Raw genomic sequence first — 27,707 nt, 5'->3', positions numbered from 1 at the left:
CATCTAGTTTGAATCTACCCACTTCTAGTTTTGTTCCTTATGAATTAAAGTAGTTTTACTTGGCTTTTAAATCACAGAATGGTTTAGGTTGGAAGGGACCTCAAAGCTCAGACAGTTCCAAGCCCCTACCACAGACAGGGACACCTCTCAGTAGAACAGGTCACTCAAGGCCTCATCTAACCTGGCCTTGAACACCTCCAGGGAGGTTGTGGAGCACAGAATCACAGAATGTGATCACACTCAGTGATTCTGTGCTCCACAACCTCCCTGGGCAATTTGTGCCAGTGTCTCACCACAAAGAACCCTTTCCTAAATGTTTGGCTACTTTCGCTAGCACTTAGGAGGTGGTGGAGTCGCTGTCCCTGGAGGTGTAGAAGCAAAGCCTGGATGAGGCACTTAGTGCCATGGTCTGGTTGATTGGCCAGGACTGGGTGCTAGGTTGGAATGGATGAGCTTGGAGGTCTCTTCCAACCTGCCTGATTCTATGATTCTATTCCTACAGAGAGCTGCCAAGCAGCAAGGTTTCTGCAGTTTTATTGTCTTAATACACAGCTGAACTTTGAACAAAGTTTCCTTTACAATATGCAGTTTATTTAAGCTATCAGAATGCCAAGTTACTCCCATCTGTAAAAAACTTCATCCAGCAAAAAAGAAAATTCTTATCTCTGTTAATAAATTTCCTGTTAAGTAAGAATTAGTCAATATATTTAGGAGGCAATGTATACTTAGCAAACAGTCTATAAACAAGAGGTTATACCACCCCAGGTCGGAATGTGAAGAACTATTACAAAAGTTGGCATAAAATCACTGTGTATCACTTCTGGAGATCTGAGATACCTGCATACAAAACAAATCACAGCAGTTACTACTTGTCCTGTGAATATTCTTACTTTAAAAACATCTCTCCAAAACAGATCACCCTAAAACGAATGGGAGAACACCCTTGGGAACAAGGTCAACTAAAAAGAAATCATTTACAACAGAAATGGTTGCTAGCATTAAATTAGCATATAAAAAGCAAACCCCAGACAATAATTATTGCATTTAGCTCTGCACAGAAAGAAAAGGCTTTTCTCATAGCCATGTGAACTGTTATACTGCTATATATATATACATACTGCTATATATATATGACTCTGAACTGCAGCTGAGCTGTCATCCTCACTTCAGCTGCCAACTGTAAACAGCTAATTTTGTGCTAGAGCTGCAAAAATCTTTGAAGTTAGTCATGTTCTTTACAAAATAGTTAAGAGTTAAGTTTCTCCCCAGCCAATACTAATTGCTAGAATCTTGAAAGCTTAAGAATCTTCCCTTTAAACTCAATAGGACAGCTTGAAATGTCACTTTTATTTGGAGTTGAAAGCATCAGTTAATGCCTTGCAGGTAGGATTGCTCCTTGAAAAAGGGGAATTGAGGAAGTCTGGGAAAGTTAAAAGAAGATGGATAATTGAAGTAAGAGGTTAAGTAGCAAAGAGTCCCCTGTTTAGCCTTCAAATCTCAGGAAGTTGCATGTTGCTACCCCTCTGAGATGGCATAGAAGTTACTATTATCCAGACCTAGAAGTAGTAGCTGGAAGTAACTTAGTCCTTCCGTACTCGTCGTTTGCGCACTGATTTCAGGGAGCCATCTCCAGAACTTGGGCTTTCATCATCTTCCTTCAGCTGGAAAACAAAGCAAGGAAGTAAAATGAAATGATAGCATTCAAATCAAAACCCAGTTCTCAATTAATTGTTGAAACTGGCATGATCTTCTGCTCCTCCATAGAATCACAGAATGGTTTAGGTTGGAAGGGACCTCAAAGATCATCCAATTCCAACCCTCCCACCATAGGCAGGGACACCTCTCACTAGAACAGGTCACTCAAAGCCTCATCCAGCCTGGTCTTGAACACCTCCAGGAAGGTTGTGGATGTGGGCAACCTGTGCCAGTGTGTCCTGGATGACAGTGGATTCTGTCATCCACAACTTCCCTGGGCAACCTGTGCCGTGTCTCACCACCCTCACTGCAAAGAACCCTTTCCTAACATCTGGTTTCAATCTGCCCTCTGCCACTTTAAACCTATTACTCCTCATCCTGTCATTACAAGACCCTGTCAATAGTCCCTCCCCAGCCTTCCTGTAGCCCCCTTCAGATACTGGAAGGCTACTATAAGGTCTCCTCAAAGCCTTCTCTTCTCCAGGATGAAAAGCCCCCACTCTTGTAGCCTGTCTTCATAGCAGAGCTGCTGCAGCCCTCTGAGCATCTTCGTGGCCTCTGATCATCTTCCAGACCCCTCCAATCAGATTATCACTAAATACAACACTTTAAGGACAGGACACTTAATTCCACAATGCTAACCTGCTCTGGTAAGACCTCACCTGCTGTACTGCATCCAGCTCTGGAGCCCTCAACACAAAGAGGGACATGGACCTGATGAACTGGCTCCAGAGGAGGGCCACTAAAATGATCAGGGGGCAAGAGGACTTCCCCTACAGTAACAGGCTGAGAGAGCTGGAGTTGTTCAGCCTGGAGAAGAGAAGGCTCTAAGGAAACTTAACAGCAGCCTTCCAGTACCTGAAGTGGGCTACAAGAAGGCTGTAGAGGTATTGTTTGCAAAGGCCTGCAGGGACATGGTTTGAAATTAGAGAAGAGTAGATTTAGATTGGATGTTAGGAATAAGTTCTTTCCCATGAGGGTAGTGGAACACTGGAACATGTTGCCCAGGAAGACCCCTCAGACCCCACCCTGGAGATACTCAAGGTTGAGCTCAACAAGGCTCTGAGCCACCTGACCTTTGAGGGTCCCTTCCAACCCAACCCATTCTATGAAGTGCAGTATTGGACAAGAGGGAGAAGAAAAACAGAGAAAAATAACCCCAAACTCACCTCATCTTCTGAGCCAGACTTATTTGCCTTAGAACCTTCTTCTTGACTTCTCTCTGCAACTTCGTTTTCTTCATCATCATAAATATCTTCTCCACCTTCACCCTCCTCTTCTGCAGAAGAAATTAGTTTGACTTGGTGAACAGAACTGTGTTAAAAATGCACCATATTCAGACATACTAGTAAGGAAAAGAAGCCAATTTCAATCTCAGAGTGAAATGCCTGCTTACAATAACCCCTAAAAGTATCTCCACAGACCCTCACAATTTCCTAAAACTCCAATTTAAACACCTTCAGCCTCACCTCTTCTCACTCATTACTAACAACTCTGCAGAACTGTGACTAAAATGAAGACCTTAAGTCAGATTTCTTTAGGTAAATCCTTCAATCCATGAGTTACAGTAAATAGTTTTGAGACCACAGCCCAAAACAGGACAGCTCAAGCATCCCACACCTGACTAAAACCAAACATAGGATTGCAGTTATCAGTTACCCACCACTGGGGACATCCACTTGCTGAAGGGAACTCCACTTTTCAGCAGGGAATTCTCTTGGCATGCTGTTCTGGTTGAGGGATAAGCAGCTGTGTGCTTACCACCCCCCCTCTTCTGCATGATTGCAGTGCAGGAAGTGATCAGCAAAGTGCTGTACTCCCCTCAGCACACTTGTGGTATGCAAGCACTGCTAGGATAAAGCCACTCACAAATGCAGCCAGCTTTCTATGTGACCTGCTGTCAGTCAGAACTTGGGATTGACAGGGACTGGAAAGCAACAACAAAACAAACAAACCCCAAAACAAAGTGAAAAACAGAGTGAGAAAAAAATCCCAACCAAACAAAAAAAGCCCAAAGAGCCAACAAGAGCCAAAGAAAAACTCAACCTAAATTCCCTGCCAGAGCAGTGCATGCACCCAGTCCTGTGACTTCCAGGCTGCTCTCTGCTCAGCACACAGGTTGCCCTCCTCTGCTAACCTGCTCTCTATATTCTGCATCATTTGTAAAGGAGGCCACACACCCAACTGGTCTGATTTCCACTCTGGCTTTCAATACTTCCAAGCTGGCACTCCCATGCCTTTATTTTAGGTACCCAGGTTCATTTTAAGAACTAAACCTCAGCAACCACAGCATGATTCAGGAAAAAATACAGAGGTCAGGGGTTTGCAAGTCTCTTCCTTTACTTCAAACTGAGGTCTTGAAGTGGGAATGTCTAGAAACTGAACATCCTCTGCAATACTTTCTATCAAGAGTAAACACCAAATCGTAACAGAGGGACCTGGACAGGCTGCAGAGCTGTGCCCAGGCCAACCTCATGACATTCAACAAGGCCAAGTGTAAGGTCCTGCACCTGGGTGGGTGCAATCCCAAGCACAGCTCCAGGCTGGGTGGGGAATGGCTGTGAGCAGCCCTGAGGAATAGGCCCTGGGGGTCTGGGCTGATGAAAAGCTCAACAGGAGCCTGCAGTGTGAGTGCAGCCCAGACACAACCCTGTGCTGGGCTGCAGCAAGAGCAGTGAGGGCAGCAGGGCAAGGGAGGGGATTCTGCCCCTTGGCTCTGCTCTCCTCACACCCCACCTGCACTCCTGGGTGCAGTTCTGGAGCCCCCAACACAAGAAGGACATGGAACTGTTGGATTGAGTCCAGAGGAGGGTCACAAAGATGCTGAGAGGGCTGCAGCAGCTCTGCTATGAGGACAGGCTACAAAAGTTGGGGCCCTGGTGCCTGGAGAAGAGAAGGCTTCAAGGAGAACTTATAGTGGCCTTCCAGTATCTGAAGGGGGCTACAGGAAGGCTGAGGAGGGACTATTGACAAGGTCTTGTAATGACAGGACAAGGGGGAATGGGTTTAAACTGGCAGAGGGGAGATGGAAACTGGATGTTAGGAAAGGGTTCTTTGCAGTGAGGGTGGTGAGACACTGGCACAGGTTGCCCAGGGAGGTTGTGGCTGCACCCTCCCTGTAGGTGCTCAAGGCCAGGTTGGATGAGGCCTTGAGCAACCTGTTCGAGTGGGAGGTGTCCCTGCCTATGGTGGGGGTTTGGAACTGGCTGATCCTTGCTGATCCTTCCAATCTAAACCATTCCATGATTCTATGAAATCTGACAGAAAGGATGCCAGGTGGTATTTTTACAACATAAGATGCAACTTCCCTCATTCTTGGTGACTAAAACCTAGGAAATCCTCATTTATTACAATATTTGAGACTTCTGTAGGAGTACCAAATCTTTGCCTACAGTATAGCTGTAAGCTGAGACAAACAATTCCTATCAATTATTGAGACTAAAAAAATTGGCTTTCCCATTTTCATGTCCTAGCACAAATTCAGGTCCTAGCCCTTCCCCAGTACCTGAAGAAGGAGCCTCCATCCCCATCTTCTTTATATCACCTGTCTCCTCCAAGTCTTCTCTCTCTGTAAGAAAAAACAGTCATCATCAGGAGACAGAAACCTCAAGCTGCCTTGCCCATCTCTCCATCTCCAGCAGTACCTTTGTTTTAGGTTGAAAGGGACTTCAAAGCTCAGCCAGTTCTAAGCCCCTGCCATAGGCAGGGACATCTCCCACTAGAACAGGTTGCTCAAGGCCTCATCCAACCTGGCCTTGAACACCTCCAAGGAGGTTGTGGAGCAGAGAATCACCCAATGTGATCTTTGATCTGGTTTCAATCTCCCCCTTTGCAGTTTAAACCCATTCCTCCTCAGCCTGTCATTACAAGACCTTGGCAATAGTCCCTCCCCAGCCTTCCTGTAGGTCCCTTCAGATACTGGAGGGCCACTCCAAGGTCTCCTCAAAGCCTTCTCTTCTCCAGGCTGCACATCCCCAACCTTTGTAGCCTGTCCTCATAGCAGAGCTGCTCTTTCTTCTAATCCTGTTTCACCAGCAAGCTCACCTCTCTCTTCATTTAGTCCTCTCTTGGTAATTGGCTTGGGTTTTTTGAAGTCAATATCTTCATCTGCTTTCTACAACAAATTAGAAACCAATTGACATTTAAATTCAGATGAAGAATTAAAGCACATCATCACCTCTAAACTAAAAGCTATCAACAGCACATTAAATGTGCACAGCTGCTACAAGTTTGCAAAGAATAATCACAAAGATGCATTAAATGTCTCTAACCTTTGCTGGCCAGCAGAACAACACACCTAGACCAACAGGGAGGGCTAAAGTCAGGATGTAAAGGACCCAGAGCCATGGGTGGTCTTCTGCAGCTGTCACCAGTTGACTAAACATGCCAGGCTGCATTAAAAACAATGAAAGAAACAAAGCATTTTGCATTTAGATCCCTCTCAGCACTTTGGGGAGGTTGTGAAATGCACACTCTGTATTTTGAGCATTATGTTGACCCAACAAAACCCTTCTTCACCTTTGCTTTTTTAAACAACACAGGATTTCAATACTAGTAAAGTAACAACTTGAACACAGCTGGGCCACCAAACATACAAGATTGGGCACATCTCAATTTTGTGAAGTGCTATTTGGAGTCTTGGCAACCTCACACTGTGTTTAACTCAGCTGAAAGCTCCCAAAGCATGAAGATGAGAAATGTAGCTAGTTCTCCTGAGGAGCAAAGTCTTGCTGCTTCTCTGCTATCCCTTCTCTCCTTTGACAGTCAATTAGGGAGTAAAATATCCTCCCAGCCAGACTGGATGACCTTGGAGGTCTCTTCCAACCTGGCTGATTCTATGATTTACATGGCAGAGGGAGGTGGGCACATGTCTGGTCCAATAAGGCCTCTGGAAAGGGTTCAACAAGACAGGTTGGGAGGGGATCTGCTGGAGAGCAGCCCTGTGAGAGGGACCTGAGAGTGCGGGTGGAGAACATCCATGGGGCAGCAATGTGCCCTTGTGGCCAAGAAGGCCAAGAGGATTCTGGGGTGCTTTAAGAACAGTGTGTCCAGCAGATCCTTCCCCTCTACTCTGCCCTGGTGAGACCTCATCTTGAGAACTGCCTTCAGTTTTGGGCTCCCCAGTTGAAGAGAGACAGGGACATGCTGGAGAGGGCCTAGCGGAGGGCGAGGAGGATGATGAGGGGACTGGAGAACTGCCTGATGAGGAGAGGCTGAGGGACCTGGGGCTGCTTAGTCTGGAGAAGAGAAGACTGAGAGGGGATTTGATAAATGTTTATCAATATCTGAGGGCTGGGGGTGGGGACAGGCTCTGCTCACTGCTCCCTGGGATAGGACAAGGAGCAAGGGGTGTAAGTTGCAGCAAAAGAGGTTCTGCCTCAACACAAGGGGGAACTTCTTTCCTGTAAGGGTCCCAGAGCACTGGTACAGGCTGCCCAGAGAGGCTGTGGAGTCTCCTTCCCTGGAGCCTTTCAAGGCCTGTCTGAATGTGTTCCTCTGTGATCTCTGCTAGACTGTATGATCCTGCTCTGGCAGGGAAGTTGGACTTGATGTCTTTGGGTCCCTTCCAATCCCTGACATCCTGTGAGCCTGAGAAAGGCAGGAAAGCATGAGAGGCACAGCAGAGTGAGGGGGACTTGAGGGAGTATTCACTGCGGTTGTGTGTAGAGAAGCAGCTCCAGACAGAAACCAAAGCATTTCAGAACAGGGCAAGGCTGTGTGAGGAGCTGCCTTTCCTAAAAGCATGGGCACATGTGCTGGTGCTGTTCATCCTGTGACAAACAGCAGCCCTCGGGAACTGGCCACGGAATCACAGAATCAAGCAGCTTGGAAGAGAGCTCCAAGCTCATCCAGCCCAACCTAGCACCCAGCCCTGGCCAAGCAACCAGACCATGGCACTAAGTGCATCATCCAGGCTTGGCTTCAACACCTCCAGGCACGGCGACTCCACCCCCTCCCTGGGCAGCCCATTCCAATGCCAATCACTCTCTCTGACAACAACTTCCTCCTAACATCCAGCCTAGGCCTCCCCTGGCACAACTTGACACTCTGTCTCCTTCTTCTATTGCTGCTTGCCTGGCAGCAGAGCCCAACCCCACCTGGCTACAGCCTCCCTTCAGGTAGCTGCAGACAGCAGTGAGCTCTGCCCTGAGCCTCCTCTGCTGCAGGCTGCACACCCCCAGCTCCCTCAGCCTCTCCTCACAGGGCTCTGCTCCAGGTCCCTCACCAGTTTCGTGTCTCACCAACCTAGAGCTTCTTCCTTACACCTGTAGGCTGGCTCTTACCCACTCAGTGAAAGCAAATCTGGGTTAGGAAGAACTGCAGTCAGTAAAGGCAGCCACTAGAGGGGCTCCCAATCCCGTATGTCAGGATACACACGGAAACAGAGCAGATGTAGCTCCACAAACGTACCTGCACTGTTTTCAGAGCTGCATAACAGACACCTAAGCAGCAAGGACCTAGACCTTTCTCATGGGAGGGAAACATCAGAAGAACATATGTCATGGACAGCAACAAGCAAAGAGGACAAAACACACACTAAAATCCCAAACGACCAAAAGTTCTTTGAGTGTAAATAACTCAGCTCCCATTTGCTGCCAAGTGCAGAATACTCATTAACTATAATTAAGCCAATGCCTCACTAGCTGTTGAAGAAAGTGTTGGCCAAGAAGGCCAGTGGCATCCTGGCCTGGCTCAGGAAGAGTTTGGCCAACAGGACAAGGGAGGTTCTTCTGCCCCTGGACTCAGCACTGCTCAGGCCACACCTTGAGCGCTGTGTCCAGTTCTGGGCTCCTCCATTCAAGAGAGATGTTGAGGTGCTGGAAGGTGTCCAGAGAAGGGCAGCAAGGCTGGGGAGGGGCCTGGAGCAGAGCCCTGTGAGGAGAGGCTGAGGGAGCTGGGGGTGTGCAGCCTGCAGCAGAGGAGGCTCAGGGCAGAGCTCATTGCTGTCTGCAGCTCCCTGAAGGGAGGCTGTAGCCAGGTGGGGTTGGTCTCTTCTGCCAGGCAAGCAGCAACAGAAGAAGGGGACACAGCCTCAAGCTGTGCCAGGGCAGGTTTAGGATGGATGTAAGGAAGAAGTTATTCTTGGAAATAGTGACTGGCATTGGAATGGGCTGCCCAGGGGAGGTGGTGGAGTCACCATCCCTGGGGGTGTTCAAAACGAGGCTGGATGAGGCACTTAGTGGCACAGTTTAGTTAATTAGATGGTGTTAGGTGATAGATTGGACTCGATGATCTTGAAGATCTTTTCCAATCTGATTAATTTTGATTCTAAGGTGTTGTACTCCTAATTCCAAGAGGATCTTGATCTAGGGAAGGTATCAAGGCAAACTACAACCCACAATGTCAGTGTTAACAGACAGAAAATCCTTCCAGCAGCACATTTTCCTCACTGCTTTTGGCTACCAAGAATACAGTAAAGTTCATACCTCGTTAGCACTTGCTACTAACTTCTTCAAGCCCCAGCCACCTGCTGCCCAACGATCTGCTACTTCTTTTTCTGAACAGATAATGAAGTTATCAAAGTAGATATCAGATGTCATAGACCAGAGCTCTAAACCAATAGCACTGACAGTGGTCATCTTGAACGGGTGGAGATCCTCAAAATAGTCTGGGTTAGGAATTCTCCGAGGACTCCAGATGCCCTTTGAAGGGAAAAAAATAACAAATACATATATAAATATACATATATGTAAAGAATAAATACATATATGGAGTCCTGGGTGCAGTTCTGGAGCCCCCAACACAAGGAGGACATGGAACTGTTGGAGCAAGTCCAGAAGATGGTCATGAACATGCTCAGAGGGCTGCAGCAGCTCTGCTATGAGGACAGGCTACAACAGTTGGGGATGTGCAGCCTGGAGAAGGCTTTAAGGAGACCTTGGAGTAGCCTTCCAGTATCTGAAGGGATCTACAGGAAGGCTGGGGAGGGACTATTGACAAGGTCTTGTAATGACAGGATGAGGGGGAATGGGTTTAAACTGGCAGAGGGGAGATTCGGACTAGATGTTAGGGAAAGGTTCTTTGCAGTGTGGGTGGACAGACACTGGCACAGGCTGCCCAGGGAGGTTGTGAAGCACAGAATCACCCAATGTGATCTTTGATCATGAAAGACCACATTCTGTGATTCTGTACTCCACAACCTCCCAGGAGGTGTTCAAGGCCAGGTTGGATGAGGCCTTGAGCAACCTGTTCTAGTGGGAGATGTCCCTGCCTATGGCAGGGAGTTGGAACTGGATAAGCTTTGATGTCCCTTCCAACCTAAACCATTCTATGATTTTATATATATATGTATAATCACATCATCTATATCTTAAGGTCCCTTCCAACCTCAATCATTGCATGATTCTATGATTCTATGATTTTATATATATATATAATTACACCATCTAGATCTTGAGGTCCCTTCCAATCCAAACCATTCTATGATTCTATATCTATATATATAAAATCACATCACCTAGATCTTACTGAAAAACAAATTGTGGAAGAGTTTCTGAAACAACTTGAGACTCTTTGGCTGTTTTCAGTGCATTCCTTCAGAAAGAAAAGCAGTAGAGTTTAATTTACATAAAACCAGACAGGATTTTGCAGATGGGTCTCAATTTTCTGGTTTAAGGCAAACCTCTTAAAGTTATTTTTGCTTCATACAGGAATACAGGAATATCTGATAGTGCAAATCATTGCAAAAGCAGCTTTTTAAAGAAATGGGTTTAATAAAGGGACATTTCTATTGTCTAGGACACTGAAAGGAATAAAACCAACTCCTCAATACAAAATCTGTCCAGTGAGTGTGTGACAAAATCTGTCCAGTGAGTGTGAGACTCACTCTACAGTAGAAATAGACTGTAAAAAGGCCTAATATAAATCCTTTGACTTGCCCTTAAACAACAACCTACAACATTGCTGTTACCTGATAGTTAGGATTGTCTATCAGAGGTGCCTTCCATTTTCCTTTGTATTTTGGGTTATTCTTCATGGGGCGCACCCAATGTCCACAACCAGGTGCAGTTTTACACTTTGGATTAGGAATCTGAGGAGCTTCCCAGTCCCCATCCATTTCTTCATCCCTACAGAGAAAAAAACCCAAACATTTCAATTCATCAAAACCACAAACAACTGATTTGAGGTGCTGGAGTGGGTGCAGAGAAGGGCGATGAGGCTGGGGAGAGGTCTGGCAAACACGACCCATGAGGAGCAGCTGAGGGAGCTGGGGGTGTTTAGTGTGGAGAAGAGGAGGCTGAGAGGGGACCTTATTGCCCTCTACAGCTACCTGAAGGGAGGTTGTAGTGAGGCTGCAGCTGGTCTCTTCTCCTAAATTACTAATGATAGGACAAGAGGAAATGGCCTCAAGTTGCATCAGGGGAGGTTTAGGTTGGCTGTTGGGAGGAAGTTCTTTGCTGAGCAGGTGGTCAGGCACTGGGACAGGCTGCCCAGGGAGGTGGTGGAGTCACCATCCCTGGAGGTGTTTAAGAGGAGAGTGGATGTGGTGCTTGAGGCTATGGTCTAGTGATGAAGGCTGGACTGGCTGATCCTGGTGGTCCTTTCAAACCGTAGCTATTCATAGTGATGAGATGTTGTGCTGAGGGATTTGGTTTAGTCAAGGACTTGTCAGTGTGAAACTAATGATTGGACTCCATGATCTTGAAGGGCTTTTCCAATCTAAGAAATTCTGTGACTCTGCCAGATGGGACTGGTGTGTAGAGCAGCAGCATATTTTGCTGTAAGAGCCTCAGAACTTTGCCTAGCCCACAGAATTTAGCCCATGTGTATAAACACTTTCAATGAATCCTTTTTTGTTCAGCAAGGGTCACAGGCTGAGTACTATCAGAGCAGGAGAGAATGCAATTATGTTTACCCATCTGCAGACAGTTGGAAATGCTTCTCCAGAAGATGCTCAAGAGATCTCTTTGAGACTATCAGATGATAGGTTTGAGCTATCAAAGTTTCAAGTTAATTGTTTCATAGCTTAACTCTGTAGCAAGTTCTTTTGAAGAGGTCTTTCATATTGTACCTTCAGAAACCAAAAGCCCCCCCCAAAAACAATTATTTGGCCATCCCTTCTACATCCCAACTTCCTATCTCAAAATACAAAGAGATTTGGATTGATTTTTGATCCACAAACTCCTGTTTCCACCCAGGACAGATGGGTTTATCTGCAGGATGTGTGAACTGCATGCACTTAATTCAATCAAGTTCTTACCAGTCCTTTGGTTTTTTTGCATTAGGGTCTGGAACAAACTCTGGCTCATCATCAAGCCATCCCTCAGGCTTAACAGCATCAAGATCTTCTATTTTGGAAGGCTCATCTTCATCCCTTCAATTACAGACTTAGGTTAGAAATACAGCAGCCTGACTCTGTGCCAGTGTTCTCTTCAGAGGACTGCAACTGGCAGGGATGATTTCCAAAGTTCCAAACAGAACTGAACACACTGATGGTGAGAACCAAGACAGCAAATTCTCTACTTGTAATCATGTGCATTACACTAATTATATTTACTTAGTCTAGAAATCACTGGAAGACACCAGTCAGGTCCTCCCATTAAGTTTTTCTCTCCTCTTCCTGAGTTGCCATACAAGCAGTAGCTTTTTTCAGTGAAACATATCCCACCTAGCATTAACAAAACACAAAATCAAGCCAAGCAAACCTTTCAGATGCATAAACTGCAGGCAAAAGCTATTGCACAGATGAAAAATGCCTTCCTTACCAGTCATCTGGTTTGACAGCATTTGGATCAGGTATTTTTGGTCTCTCATCCCAGTCATCAGGTCTCTTATCAGTAGGATCCTCAATTTCTTTGGGAGGGTTTACTGGAGGAACCACATCCTCAAGAAGACTTCCTTTACTGACAACTGATTGGTCAATTAATATTTCAAATGTATCATCTGGTTTCAGCACTAGAGTGAAGAAATTTGTATTGAAATAAAGCAAGCAAGCATCCATTTTCCACATAACTCTCTCCAAAGCACATCCAACCTGGCCCTGACACGGGCACATAATGCTTTAGAAACACATAGCTCTGTGGAATCTGTTTGAACAATTACAGTAGAGTAAATGAAAGCTGAGTCAAAGTATCTTCAATCTTCCTTTTTCTACTGGACAGCCCAAAAACAGGATCAAATGCATTCCTGTATCACAGGGCTGCAGCAGCTCTGCTATGAGGACAGGCTACAAGAGTTGGGGCTCTGCAGCCTGGAGAAGAGAAGGCTTTGAGGAGACCTTGGAGTGGCCTTCCAGTATCTGAAGGGGGCCTGCAGGAAGGCTGGGGAGGGACTATTGACAAGGTCTTGTAATGACAGGACGAGGAGTAATGGTTTAAAGTGGCAGAGGGGAGATTCAAACCAGATATTAGGAAAGAGTTCTTTGCAGTGAAGCCTTCTCCAAGCTGCAGAGCCCCAACTCTTGTAGCCTGCCCTCATAGCAGAGCTGCTGTAACCCTCTGAGCATCTTGGTGGCCTCCTATGGACTTGCTCTAACAGTTTGACATCTTCTTCTTTAAGCCACCACCCCTCAGAACTATTACAAACAAAAAGAAGCAGTCTCAAATGCAAAGCTTCAGTAGGAACACATTTTTTTCATCTCTCCTTTCCCACATAAAGAAATAAGCAATACCAAGAGTATACAGATGTGTCTTCTTGTCCAAATAGAACTTTTTAAGGTCCACATCAGGACGTTTTGCATGTTTCTCATCATATTCTCCAGTCTGGGGATTCTTATGTCTGAAGATAAAGTGCAGTTTGTAATCTTCTCCACATTTATCTGGTCCAAACATAATAGTATAAGGTGTTTTGTCAAAAAAGTATTCCTGTAGGAGCAAGAAAGCTGAGCATGTGTTATACTGCACATTTCATCAAGTCCCTCCAGTGTCTGAAGGGGACCACAAAAGAGCTGGGGAGGGACTTCTGAGGCTATCAGGGCGTGATAGGACTGGGGGAATGGAAAAAAGCTGGAGATGGGGAGATTCAGACTGGATGTGAGGAGGAAGCTGTTGAGCATGAGAGTGGTGAGAGCCTGGAATAGGATGCCCAGGGAGGCAGTTGGGGCCACATCCCTGGAGGCGTTTAGGGCCAGGCTGGATGTGGCTGTGGGCAGCTTGCTCTAGGGCAGGGTGTCCCTGGCCATGGCAGGGGCGTTGGAACTGGCTGATCCTTGTGGTCCCTTCCCACCCTGACTGATTCTATGATCCTTTTGGGTGCTTCTTTTCATTGTGCAAAGAGCAGGTGAAAACTGATAGAGTAAATCATGGAAAGGATATGAACAGTCCCCATCCTGAGTTGCTGGGTGCTCGCTGTTCTCAAGGATGGACTAACCACAGAGATCATGTGGCCATTTGAGCTGGATTTCTAGCTCAGACATGAACAAATTTGGAACAGAGAAACTTAGAAGTGGAAGCTCTGAGTGGAGAGGTGAACACTCTAGGGATAGGCCACAGAATGGCAACAATGGATAAGTTAGCATCATTTCATCAGTTTAATCTATAGTGGAAAGATCTTTGAGGTCCCTTCCAACTGTCTGGATGTGTTCCTCTGTGATCTGTGTTAGATAGCATTGTCCTGCTCTGGCAAGGGGGTTGGACTCAATGATCTCCTTGGGTCCCTTCCAACCCCTAACATCCTGTGGTCCTGTGGACCTCCAGAGCTGCACCTCCACCAGAGCACCACCAGAACTCCTGACCAACTCCATGGATCATCCCTGGGCCAACAAACGTCTCTCTCTTCCTGCTATCTGCAGCTGATGGCAATATGATCCCAGCTCTTTTCCTTCCCTGCTTCTTCTCTTTTTCTCCTTGTTCTCAGTATCTCTCCCCCTCCTTCTCTCTCCCTCTGTTTTGTCCAACTTTAACCTTTAATAAATAGTTTTGTGGTGAAATATGGTCTCACTTGCACCTTAATTTCACAACATGGAAATCTCTAAGAACAGATCTTGCTCCTCTGGACAGAGATATTCTTAATCTCTGTTCTCTGGACCTTGACAGGCCCTTTGAGATGTCAGGGTTTGTGCCAGGCAGCTGACATTCTGTGGCTTCTCTTACTGCAGAAAGTCAGACTAAACAAATACAGAATCACAGATTCTGACTACTGGCATATGTGGCACTGCAGGTTTTCCTAGCTGTGGTATTGAGCTGATGCACAGCAAGGCTGCTGACACCCATGGGACTTCTTAAGTGATAACTCATGAACATAGAATCAAGCAGGTTGGAAGAGACCTCCAAGCTCAGCCAGTCCAAGCTAGCACCCAGCCCTAACCAATCAACCAGACCATGGCATTAAGGGCCTTATCCAGTCTTTTCTTGATCACCTCCAGGGATGGCAACACCACCACCTCCCTGGGCAGCCCATTCCAAAGGCAAATCACTCTCTCAAAGTCCTTTACCCTGGATATAAGACATTGTTTGTGCAGAAGTAAGAGAAGTTAATCACAGCAAACTCTTCATCCTAACCCCCTGGAGCTTGGTGTGAATATTGATTTTTAGCAATTAAGTTTCAGATTATCTAAGTTTCATTCAGACAAATGGAAGTTATACCAAGAACAGTGTTAACAAATATTCCACCACTAAAACTTGCACCACTCCAAAGGTTTTGTGCATGCACAATCAATTATATGCACATTATTACACTGCCCAATCTTCTGCTTAGGCATGTGGGAAGATTTAAAGAATTTAGGATGCATTCAGAACTAATTTCTTCCTGGTGTTTCAACAGAACAGTTATGTGTTCCCCAAAGGAAAAACTGATAGCAAATGTTAAGGAAGAGGCCATACCAGATTCAAATCATCACTACTGGAGAGAAGTTTGACATATGCACCACCACAGTCAATGCCGTTTTGGAAATTCACTTCATATCTGGCCAAAGAGCAAGTTACAAAGAGTAAATTCCAAGTAGAGCAGACAAATACAAAGGAACTTTAAGCTGCAGTTCTACATGTGAAAATGTTAAGGCTGTGTAGTAGACTCAACAGTCAAAACATGAGCAAAAAGGTTTTAACTGCCACACAAGCTAATACAGAGCTACACAGAAGCAGTCTACAAGTTGAAAACCACTGTGCTCAAACTACATGGGATTGAAATCTTCAAGTAGATTAATTAATTCTCTAATTAAATAGATTAAAATTAATTACAATTTAATTAGCTTCTTCCAGCTGGTAAAATATTAGGATTTACTCAAAAAAATACTTCAAAATAATTTTGGACAGAGCTAAGACTTAACTTCTTAGCATTTGTACTACAACCTTGATTGTTGAGGTATTCATACTTAAGAGTTTTCATAGAATCAACCAGAGCTCCAAGCTCAGCCAGTCCAACCTAGCACCCAGCCCTGGCCAGTCAACCAGACCATGGCACTAAGTGCCCCAGCCAGGCTTTGCTTCAACACCTCCAGGGACGGCAACTCCACCACCTCCCTGGGCAGCCCATTCCAATGCCAATCACTCTCTCTGCCAACAACTTCCCCCTAACACCCAGCCTATAATTCCCCTGGCACAACTTCAGCTACTCTCTACCAGCACCCCCAGCTCCCTTTCTGCCTGGCTGCTCTCAGCCACTCTGTCCACAGCCTGTAGCACTGCTTGGGGTTGTTGTGACCAAAGTGTAGAACCCTGCACTTGGCTTTGTTCAGTCTCATTCCATTGGCCTCTGCCCACCCATCCAGCCTGGCCAGGTCCCTCTGCAGGGCTCTCCTACCCTCCAACAGCTCCACACCTGCTCCTAGCTTGGTGTCATCTGCAAACTTACTGATGCTGGACTCAATCCCCTCGTCCAGATCATCAATAAAGATATTGAACAGAACTAGGCTGAGCTTTGATAGCTCTGGATATAACCACAGGATGTTAGGGGTTGGAAGGGACCACCATAGATCATGTCCAATCTTCCTGCCAGAGTGGGACCATAGAATCTAGCACAGGTTGCACAGGAATACATCCAGACAGATCTTGAAAGTCTCCAGAGGAGGAGACTACATAACCTCTCTGGGAAGCTTTCAACAGCTCCTTCTACATTTCCTGTCCCTTCTTTGAAATCCAAGTTCAAAAGTCCCCTCTCAGTAGAGGTAAAAGACCTATCAAGATAGACCAATGCTAGGTAGTGATAAGAGTAGGGGGGATGGAACAAAGTTAGAAATGGGGAGATTCAGACTGGATGCTAGGAAGAAGCTCTTCACCATGAGGGTGGTGAGAGCCTGGAACAGGTTGCCCAGGGAGGTGGTGGAAGCCTCATCCCTGGAGGTGTTTAAGGCCAGGCTGGATGAGACTCTGGACAGCCTGATTTAGTATGAGGGGTTGGAATCAGATGATCCTTGTGCTCCCTTCCAACCCTGACTGATTCTGTGATTCTATCAGAAGCCAGTATTTTTCTACAGGGATCTACATGACTTTCTTGACTTAAATATGAAGCAATAAAAACCAGCTGAGGGATTACTTACTGAACAATCAAAGGCTTATCATCAAAGATAAATGCTTTGGTCAGCATAGATGATATTGCATGATGCTTTGCCACCGATTTTAACACCAATCCTCTGTCTCCAGGCATTGAGTTTTCTTTCAGCTCTTCCACTTCCCATCTCCCTAAAACACATATACACACACAGAGCCTTTAAACAAAAACTGTAAGCTGAAGGACAAAAAAATCAGAGCCTTGCTGAAAGCAAAATAATTAACAGCAAATAAAGACTAGTTGCAAAAGTAAGGGAGAAATCCTGACAGCTCATATCAAAGAATTCAAACCAAAAATCACAGGAGGATATAAAGCATCACTCAAACACAGCTTACACTTCCCCAGACCAATTGCCCTGCAGCACTCAAGTACAAGAAAATCCCCAAATGTTCATGGGATACCAATCTGCTGCTCACATCTGTCAAAGCAGTGGCAGAACATTTGAACCAGCACTTTTGCAGCTAGAAACCACAAAAATTCCAGCTCCAGAGTTAGATAACAAACTAAAAACTGTGTCATGCCAAAGATCCACCTAACCCAATGTGCTGGCTCAGACAGCAAGGAGGAAAGAAAGCTCGGGGGCGGGGGGGAAATGCAAGTAGTTGTAACAAGAAGTGACAAGCTGTATCTTTTATCTTTGCTCAAGTAGCTGCTTCTACACAAGTGGGGAAAAAAATCAGTTTCCTAACTGTCAGAGCAAAAAGAAGGAGTTATCTAATCCTTGGGTTTATGTGTAAAATAAAAATCCCTACTTTCTCCTAGCCTGCTAAACTGGAGGGAGGAAAATTCCCTCCTCTTCAGGAGTGTCTCCTACTGGAAACTAAGATCAAACAGCAATGGCAGGCAAGAGATACAAAAGTAGATGAACTGGAAAAGAGCTCAGATAGGCCTTTTGTTGAACTGCCTGGGTGACCTTAAGCAAATCTGACTGTTTTGAGAGCAGAGATGATGTCTATCTAATTAGAGGCCAAGAGATCAGAGACATGCCAGCTCTTATAAGCATCTCACCTGCATGGGTATCTCTAACTGTGTGGGTATCTCCTCTGCAGCTTCTTTATTTATCCCAGTTAGTTCTGGTAACTGCTAAACCTAGAAGCATCTGCTCTGCATTGGTCTGCATACCAAACTCACAGAATGTCAGGGGCTGGAAGAGACCTCAAAAGCTCATGCAGTACAACCCCCCTGCCACAGCAGGATCACCTATACCAGATCACAAAGGAACACATCCAGGCAGGTTTTGACTATCTCCAGAGAGGAAGACTTGACAATGCTCCTGGGTAGCCTGTACCAGCATTATGACACCATCACAGGGAAAAAAAATCCTCCTCATGTTTACATGAAACTTCCTGTGCTTCGGCTTCCACCCACTGCCCTCCAAGCTACATTTGCTTATCCCTTTCTATCAACACTGATGGCTTCTGTTTGACATAAGAGCAGTAGCAATAATTTCACAGCGGAAACTTCACTCTTCACACTTTCTCTTGAACTAAACTCAGGCTGCAAAATCATTGCCACAGATGACATACTCGTCAAACAGTTTAAGACTACATCCAAGCAGGCCATTTGTTCTTCACAGAGAGAGCAATTTGCCATTGGAAGGGGTTGCCCAGGGAGATGGTAGAGTTGCCATCCCTGGAGGTGTTCAAGCAAAGGCTGGATGAGGCACTTAGTGCCATAGTCTGGTTGACTGGATAGGGCTGGGTGCTAGGTTGGACTGGATGAGCTTGGAGGTCTCTTCCAACCTGGTTTACTCTATGATTCACTCTAGCCTAGGAGTTTAAGTCAAATGCAAATCTCAATGATAAAGCAATCAAGGCACAGGATGCCCAGGGAGGCTGTGGCTGCTCTCTCCCTGAAGGTGTTCAAGGCCAGGTTGGATGAGGTCTTGAGCAACCTGTTCTAGTGGGAGGTGTCACTGTCTATGGCATGGGGTTGGAATTGGATGATCTTTGATGTCCCTTCCAACCTAAACAATTCTATGATTCTATAATATTCAGAGGCCTGAGGGTATTCCAGCATCATTCATTGCAACAGATTGTTGGGATGACAAAACAAATTATCTTCATGTTAAGTAACCCAAAGAACAACATTTGACATCTTAGTGTCAGGATAACAGCAATTATATAAACTACCTTTTGACCTTTGCCATCTAGATTTTCAAAGTTAAGTTTGGTGTGAGGGGTAGTTATTGCTCCCAGCACAGCAGAAGCTATCTAAATAGACACAGACATCAAAACCACTTACCATCATATTTGGAGATGTCCTCATCTGTGTCTTCTTTCTTGGTTTTAGACAACACCCACCTACAACAAGAAGTGAAGCAGCCACTGAACTATCTGTGCAAAGCTATCATTTAACAAGCACAGGAAAACCTGCTTCCAATTCTAGGCTGTGAACCTGTGACAATGATTTTGACAGCATCATGGAATTTGGTGTAGTTCAAAGAACATGGAAAGAAAAATTCAGATAGTTTCATCCACTAAAGAATTTCTAATTACTTTATAGACTCATAGAATCAATCAGGTTGGAAGAGACCTCCAAGATCATCCAGCCCAACCTGTTAGCCTAAGAAGGTAAAGGAATATATTATTATAGCTCTAAAGTAACCCAATTGTTCTGAACAAGCTCCAGTTTTGTATATAAGCTGACTTGGACAGAGTGTAAAATCACAGAATGGTTTAGGTTGGGAAGGACCTGAAAGCTCATCCAGTTCCAACCCCCTGCCATAGGCAGGGGAAGCTTCCACTTGAATAGGAGAGTCAAGGCCTCATCCAACCTGCTCCTGAACAACTCCAGGGAGGTTGTGGAGCACAGAATGACCCAATGTGATCTTTGACCACATTGGGTCATTCTGTGCTCCACAACCTCCCTGGGCAACCTGTGCCAGTGTCTCACCACCCTCATTGCAAAGAACCCTTTCCTAACATCTGGTTTCAATCTCCCCTCTGCCAGTTTAAACCCATTCCTTCTCATCCTCTCATTACAAGACCTTGTCAATAGTCCCTCCCCAGACTTCCTGTAGCCCCCTTCAGATGCTGGAAAGCCACCACAAGGTCTCCTTGAAGCCTTCTCCTCTCCAGGCTGAAGAGCTCCAACTCTCATCGCCTGTCCTTATAGCAGAGCTGCTGCAGCCCTCTGATCATAGAATCAAGCAGGTTGGAAGAGACCTCCAAGCTCACCCAGTCCAACCTAGCACCCAGCCCTATCCAGCCATCTAGTCCATGACACTAAATGCCTCACCCAGTCTTTTCTTGAACAGATCCAGGGACAGTGACTGATCTCACATTGTGTGAGTATACAACATCAAAAATGCATGGAAAAGAGCAAGGTTGAAAGGCAAAAATATTCAGTGTAAGGAAAAGAAAGAAAACAACCAAAAATCCAAACACTCAAAGAATCCTCAGCACTACCTGACAGTAACAACACACACATCAGAGAACAAAAGGAAGAGGAAAAAATGTCCCAGTGACAAATCTAATTAGGCACTGAAGAGGGTGCAAATGTATTGCACAGAGGGAACCCCAACAGAGCAGACAAATTCCTGATCTCCTTGATACTATGAGCAAGACAAACTCAGCTTATCAAAGTGAAGGCACCAAAAACATGTAAAAGGAATTGTCTGTAGCTCATGATACGCAACTTATCAGCAAGCAACACAAGTCACCCACTAGCAGTTATACTGTCACACTGCTGGAAGAGAACTTGCAAGATACAGACCCCATCTAGAGTCCTGTGTGCAGTTCTGGAGCCCCAACACAAGGAGGACATGGAACTGTTGGAGCCAGTCCAGAGGAGGGCCACAAAGATGCTCAGAGGGCTGCAGCAGCTCTGCTGTGAGAACAGGCTATAAGAGTTGGGGCTCTGCAGCCTGGATGAGATAAGGCTTTGAGGAGACCTTGGAGTGGCCTTCCTGTATCTGAAGGGAGCCTACAGGAAGGCTGCGGAGGGACTATTGACAAGGTCTTGTAATGACAGGTCAAGGAGTAATGGGTTTGAACTGGCAGAGGGGAGATTGAAACTAGGTGTTAGGAAAGGGCTCTTTGCAGTGAGGGTGGTGAGACACTGGCACAGGATGCCCAGGGAGGTTGTGGAGCACAGAATGTGATCTTTGATCACATTGGGTGATTCTGTGCTCCACAACCTCCCTTGAGGTGTTCTAGGCCAGGATGGATGAGGCTTTGAGAGACCTGTTCTAGTGGGAGATGTCCCTGCCTATGGCAGGGGGCTGGAACTGGATGAGCCTTAGAATCATAGAATCTTTGATCACATTCTGTGATTCTGTGCCCCACAACCTCCCTGGAGGTGTTCAGGACCAGACTGGATGAGGCCTTGAGCAACCTGTTCTACAAAGAGGTGTCCCTGCCTATGGCAGGGGGTTGGAACTGGACGATCCCTGATGCGCCTTCCAACCTAAACCATTCTATGATTCTAAGACAGGAATTTCTGGCTTAAGAATTGTAGACAGAAACCTAAAGCATCAATACATTAAGGTCAAACTACTTAGGAACACTTCAGTAGCTTCAAATACCTAATTCTTATTGAGGATTAGAAAACAGTAGAATAAATGCATTTAAAATCTGCTAAAAAAATATCTTCCTAATAAAGATTTAATAATAATAACAATAACAAACACTAATAAAGGTTTTATCTGTAATGCTGAAGCTGCTGCCTTCTTATACATACCAAAGTGCATGTGAAGAGGAAGGGTTTGCTACTACAGTGTAATGGCTACACATTTCACCTTGTAGCTGGTTAACTCAACTGGCTAAACCTTTAGTAAAAGCTTCCTTAAATCACAAAAATACAGCAACATACTTGAAATGTTAACTGCCCAACTAATGTTCTGATAGACATAGAGTAAGCATTATCAGCCCTTCCAATTCTAACCCTTGTAAAAATCACTTTATAAAAGGCTATCATCAGAAAAACAAACACAAAATGAATCTTAGAAGCATAGAATGGTTTAAGTTCACAGGATGTTAGGGGTTGAAAGGCACCCAAGGAGATCATTGAGGCCAACCCCCCTGCCAGAGCAGGACAATACTAACACAGATCACAGAGGAACACATCCAGATAGTTGGAAGGGACCTCAAAGATCTTTCCACTATAAATTAAACTGATGAAAAGTAAAAGTTTATAACTTGAAGACATAAACTTACCCAGTCAATGCTTCATCAAAGGTTTCTGTAAAATACACTTCCCCAGTTGGCTTTGGAGTCTGGTACACAACCTAAAACATGTGGACAGATAATATGGATTAAGAGTATTTCTGGTGAAATCCAGCAGTAGCCCAGACAGACAATCAGAGTTTGCTCATTAGACACCTAGCAGCATAAACCAAACATCTTTCCCTGCCCTACCATGCCCCCCTCACATCTACAGACTGGGGGCACCTCTCTGAGTCGTTCCCCATCTGTGAAAAGCTGTTTGTTGTGTTCAGAGTAGTCACATACAGAAAATTCACTGAACCCACATCAGTTCTCTGCTTGACTCCCATTTCTATCTAAATGTTTTCCATTCTTCTGTTCTCCTACTGAAGTGGCACACTACAGCTGCTCTACGTAGCATAAAGTTGAATCACAGAATGGTTTACGTTGGGAGTGACCTCAAGGATCATCCAGTTCCAGCCCCCTGCCATAAGGAGGGACACCTCCCACTACAACAGGTTGCTCAAGGCCTCATCCAGCCTGGCCTTGAACACCTCCAGGGAGTTTGTGGAGCACAGAAGCACAGAATGTGATCTTTGATCACATTCTGTGCTTCTGTGCTCCACAACCTCCCTGGCCAACCTGTGCCAGTGTCTCACCACCCTCACTGCAAAGAGCCCTTTCCTAACACCTAGTTTGAATCTCCCCTCTGCCAGTTTAAACCCATTCCTCCTCATCCTGTCATGACAAGACCTTGTCAATAGTCCCTCCCCAGCCTTCCTGTAGGCCCCCTTCAGACTACCCACTACAAGGTCTCCTCAAAGCCTTCTCTTCTCCAGATTGAAGAGCCCCAACTCTTGTAGCCTGTCCTCATAGTTTATCCTACTACCCACAGCTATTATGAAGTGCAGCATAACACAGGAAGAAAAGATCTGCTGGGAATGAAAGCACTACCAATAGGCAGCTGCGAGTAATGAAATCAACAACCTGCTCTGAAGTCAAAATCCCATTAAGGCCAAGATGCCCTCTGCTCTATTCTCTAGAAATGGTGTTAAGACTGAAAAGGTTCTGTACCTAGATTGCAGAACAGACTTACAAACCCTTCTTCAGAACTCTCCACAAGAGGCAGCAGATGTGGTTTTGTACTTAGGCTCAGCAGACTCACTCATTAAGCTTGATCTCCATGTCACATGCACCAAGTGAAAACCTCAGAGTGGGGAGTTTGACACTCAGTTGCTAACTGTTAACTTGCTCTTTTCAAACCACCATTTGCCCACTAATTTCTCCCCTACATATAACAATGTAATAAAACAATATTGGTTTATTTCAATAAAACAAACTTTGACTACACTCTTCTGTAATCCTACCTCCAAGGAAGATTTCTCTCTGTCAACATCAGCTGCTTGAGACTGCTCATCAAAATCCTCCACTTCAACGTCTGCATCCAGCGCTTCGTCACTGTCCACGTCTGCAGCCACTGAGCTGATGATCAGGACACCCAAACACAGCCAGTCCCACTGGAAGTGCATGCTGGTTATCTGAGGAACTGAAAGGCTTGAAAGGTAAATCTCACTGCAAGGATATTAGCAACACTACTGCTATTTTACCCCACCCTCATTAAGATGATAAGAAATAAAGATCACAAAGTGCTGTCACTGTAGTGACAATCTGAAAACTCTCTTACTACACTGCCCTGTCTCTGGCTCTTTTTCCCTTCCTATTGTCCCAAGGGAAGTGCTTGTAGATTGTTCCTTTATCTTGCCAGGCCACAAATCCAGCAAGAATCTGACTGCAGCTTACACATGGTTTTTAAGAACTAAGACAGACTGCTTTATTTTTGTCATTCCTTAACAATCTACAGAAGTGATCAAAATGAATCAACCTCTACAGAGCAACATTTTCATTAGGGGAAATAAAACTGATAGATTTAGGATGTATCACTATCCAGCCAAGAGTTACTCCTGCATATAGAATCAGCCAGGTGGGAAGAGACCTCCAAGTTCATCCAGCCCAACCTAGCACCCAGCCCTGGCCAATCAACCAGACCATGTCACTAAGTGCCCCAGCCAGGCTTGGCTTCAACACCTCCAGGGACAGTGACTCCAGCACCTCCCTGGGCAGCCCATTCCAATGCCAATCACTCTCTCTGACAACAACTTCCTCCTAACATCCAGCCTAGACCTCCCCTGACACAACTTGAGACTCTGTCCCCTTCTTCTGTTGCTGCTTGCCTGGCAGAAGAGACCAACCCCACCTGGCTACAGCCTCTCTTCAGGTAGTTGCAGACAGCAATGAGCTCTGCCCTGAGCCTCCTCTGCTGCAGGCTGCACACCCCCAGCTCCCTCAGCCTCTCCTCACAGGGCTCTGCTCCAGGCCCCTCACCAGCTTTGGCGCCCTCCTGTGGACACCTTCCAGCACCTCAACATCTCTCTTCAATTGAGGAGCCCAGAACTGGACACAGCACTCAAGGGGGGGCCTGAGCAGTGCTGAGCACAGGGGCACAAGAACCTCCCTTGTCCTGCTGCCCACACTGCTCCTGAGCCAGCCCAGGATGCCATTGGCTCTGCTGCCCACCTGGGCACTGCTGCCTCATCTTCAGCTCCTCTCTCCCAGCACCCTCAGGTCCCTCTCTGCCTGGCTGCTCTCAGCCACTCTGTCCCCAGCCTGTAGTGCTGCTTGGGGTTGTTGTGGCCAAAGTGTAGAACCCTGCACTTGGCCTTGTTCAGTCTGTTACTCCCATTCACCTAGCACAGCGTAGAATAGGTCATATTTATTTTTCAATGCCTGATCCTTTCTTTCACACTGTCAAAAAAAGTGAGATCTGACCATTTGAAAGTATATTTGAACCATCTCTTTGATGGGAAATTTACACTGCTTCCCATCTGCAGCTTTTCACAATCATCTGGGCACCAGTGGCTATTATTGGAAAACACCAAAAAACGTTAAAGAAGGAAAAATAGTTCCTCTTGGAATGTTCCTTGAGATAAACATATTGACAGTTCTGTCAGTGTGACTTCAGGTCTGTAACTTTAAACTGAGTTTTTGCTTAGCTTCCTCACTCTTTACTGAGGGAGCAGGGGTTAAACACAGCAAACCTACTCCTCAGAACAGGCCCTTGAGCCAGCAGTACTGCTGCAAAGCATGCTCTTGGGACCAGCCACAGTGCTGCTGTTGTTTAGGCTGGAGTAGAGAAGGCTCAGGGGTGACCTCATTGCTGTCTACAACTCCCTGAAGGGAGGCTGTAGCCAGGTGGGGTTGGGCTCTTCTGCCAGGCAACCAGCAATGGAACAAGGGGACACAGTCTCAAGTTGTGTCAGGGCAGGTCTAGGCCGGCTGTTAGGAGGAAGTTGTTGGCAGAGAGAGTGATTGGCATTGGAATGGGCTGCCCAGGGAGGTGGTGGAGTCATTGTCCTCAGAGGTGCCAATGAAAGCCTGGATGGGGCATCTAGTGTTATGGTCTAGTCAATTGGCTAAGGCTGGGTGATTTTTTGGACTAAATGAGCTTGGAGGTCTCTTCCAACCTGCTTGATTCCATGATTCTATCAGCCCTAAGCTGCCCCTAACTAAAGCCACTGTTTCTCAGACATCTGCTAGGAAACACAACAGGCATAAACTGACAAGAATATTCTGACTGGATATTGGACATTGCTTCCATGACGAGAGAAGGCAAGCAATGGTACTGGCTGCCTAGTCTCAGTCCTTGAGGTTTTCCAAGACCCACTGGATAAGCTCTGAGCAACCCAGACCAGTCTCCAAATTGACCCTGCTGCAAAGAGCAGGCTGGAGCAGAGAGGACAGCAGGTTGGAGCAGAAGGGCCCCTTCCCAACTTAGAGATTTGATTTTTATGCCAGTTCTTCACAGAGTGATTGGCATTGGAATGGGCTGCCCAGGGAGGTGGTGGAGTCACTGTCCCTGGAGGTGTTGAAGCCAAGCCTGGATGAGGCACTTAGTGCCATGGTCTGGTTGACTGGACAGGGCTGGGTGCTAGGTTGGGCTGGAGGAGCTTGGAGGTCTCTTCCAACCTGGCTGATTCTATGATGGCACATGCAAGCCTGTCAGCCTTCAGATCTCTATACCATGGTCCTCAGCATATTCTACACCTCCCATTTAACGAACAGCATTGTTATACCACTGACTGCACAAGTGAACCCTCACAGGATCTCTGAGGGCACCTTACAGCTCTCTTCTAACACCTGAAGGGATCCTACAGCAAGGGTGGAGAGGGGTTTTTCAGAAGGGCACCTGGTGACAACCTGTTGTGAGCCGAGTGTGAGAGCATCAGCCTGCAGTGACAGGCAGGTGTGTAAGCAAGCAGCTACTGAAGGCACCACACAGTGCTCACTGCATCAGCCAGCAGCAGGGCCGGGAAGGAACCTCTGGAGATCACCCAGACCAATCACTTAGAGCAGGCAACACAGGAACACATCCAGGTGGGTTTTGGATGTCTCTAGACAAGAAGACTCTCTGAGCAGCCTGTTCCAGAGGTCTGACACACTTACAGTACAGAAGTTCCTCCTTCAGTTCAAGCGGAGCCTCCTGCCCCTTCCCCTGTCACTGGGCACCCCGGAGAAGAGCCCAGGCAAGCTCCTGCAGGTGCCTTTTCAAGCCCCCTTGCTGCTACACTTCACCGAGTTAATCCCCCCAAGGAAGGGGTATTTGTCGCTTAAGAGAAACGAAGCCTGAGCCCGGCAGCCCCTCGGTGCTCGGACAGGGCCCCAAGCGACGCTTTCCGCAAGGCCGCGAAGGGCTGCGGGCCGCAGCAACGCTGACCCCGGCCGCCCCTCCGCCCAACCGCCCGCAGCGGCCGCGCACCTCCTCTGAGGGCTTCTTGCTCTTCTCAGGCCAGGCCAGGCCAGGCCCGGCTCCCACCCCCGCGGCTGCTGCCTCCGCTCCGCGCCCCCGCCGCCGCCTGAGAAAGACAGAGGCACCAAGCTCAGGTTTGCGCTTCCCGCCCTCCCGCCGATACAGCAGCCCAGCGGCCAGTAACGGCCGGGGAACGGCGACGAACCTTGCCAGGAGGAGGGCCGGCTTCCCCTCCCCGCCACACACGGAGAGCCGCCTCGGCACCTGAGGGGCGGCGGAGAGAAGCACGGGCGTCGCAAGAGGACCGACACGCACCTTCCCACCGCTGCAGCGGCCTGAGGCAGCCGCCGCTCCCCACACCCCAGCTGCCCAACGCTGCGACGCAAGCCGCGGCCGCTCCGCGCAGCCTCTGCCCGCGGCGGGCGGATTTACCTGCAGCGAGATGCCCTCCGCGCCCCGCTTCTCCCAGCGCATCCCCGGCCGCGCCTGCGCACCGCGCACCGCCGCTCGCGGGGATGCGGCCGCCGAGGAGCAGGTGCGGCCGCCCCGCACGGACCAATCAGAGCGCGGCAGGCGCGGCCGTGCCCGACCCCTACGCGAGCCGCGGCCCCGGCGAGCCGCAGCGTACGGGCGGC

At 46.9% G+C, this 27,707-nt stretch overlaps 1 protein-coding gene across 4 annotated transcripts; it reads right to left on the bottom strand.

Annotated features, from left to right (window-relative positions):
* Positions 1–569: 569 nt before the first annotated feature.
* Positions 570–27,563, bottom strand: CLGN (calmegin). 4 transcript variants are annotated; one of them, XM_064149514.1, is made up of 17 exons: positions 27,505–27,563; positions 23,636–23,814; positions 22,281–22,351; positions 19,366–19,424; positions 17,111–17,252; positions 15,456–15,537; positions 13,307–13,499; positions 12,402–12,591; positions 11,897–12,010; positions 10,607–10,763; positions 9,123–9,338; positions 5,967–6,086; positions 5,740–5,809; positions 5,201–5,263; positions 2,865–2,974; positions 1,557–1,661; positions 570–837 (listed from the first exon to the last, which is right to left on the bottom strand). In XM_064149514.1, the coding sequence occupies exons 2-16, from the start codon at positions 23,795–23,797 to the stop codon at positions 1,581–1,583; spliced, it is 1,830 nt and encodes a 609-aa protein (XP_064005584.1). In that variant the 5' UTR covers positions 23,798–23,814; positions 27,505–27,563; the 3' UTR covers positions 570–837; positions 1,557–1,580. The 4 variants fall into 4 exon arrangements, with proteins under 4 accessions (XP_064005584.1, XP_064005582.1, XP_064005583.1 ...); XM_064149512.1 differs by having other exon boundaries at positions 570–1,661; XM_064149513.1 differs by lacking the exon at positions 27,505–27,563 and adding an exon at positions 27,388–27,405 and having other exon boundaries at positions 570–1,661.
* Between the last annotated feature and the right edge of the window lie 144 nt (positions 27,564–27,707).

The sequence above is a fragment of the Pogoniulus pusillus genome, chromosome 10 (assembly GCF_015220805.1).
Source record: "Pogoniulus pusillus isolate bPogPus1 chromosome 10, bPogPus1.pri, whole genome shotgun sequence".
Classification (NCBI taxonomy): Eukaryota; Metazoa; Chordata; class Aves; order Piciformes; family Lybiidae; genus Pogoniulus; species Pogoniulus pusillus.
Note: the sequence above shows the minus strand (reverse complement) of the source record. Positions and strands in the feature narration are given on the sequence as shown.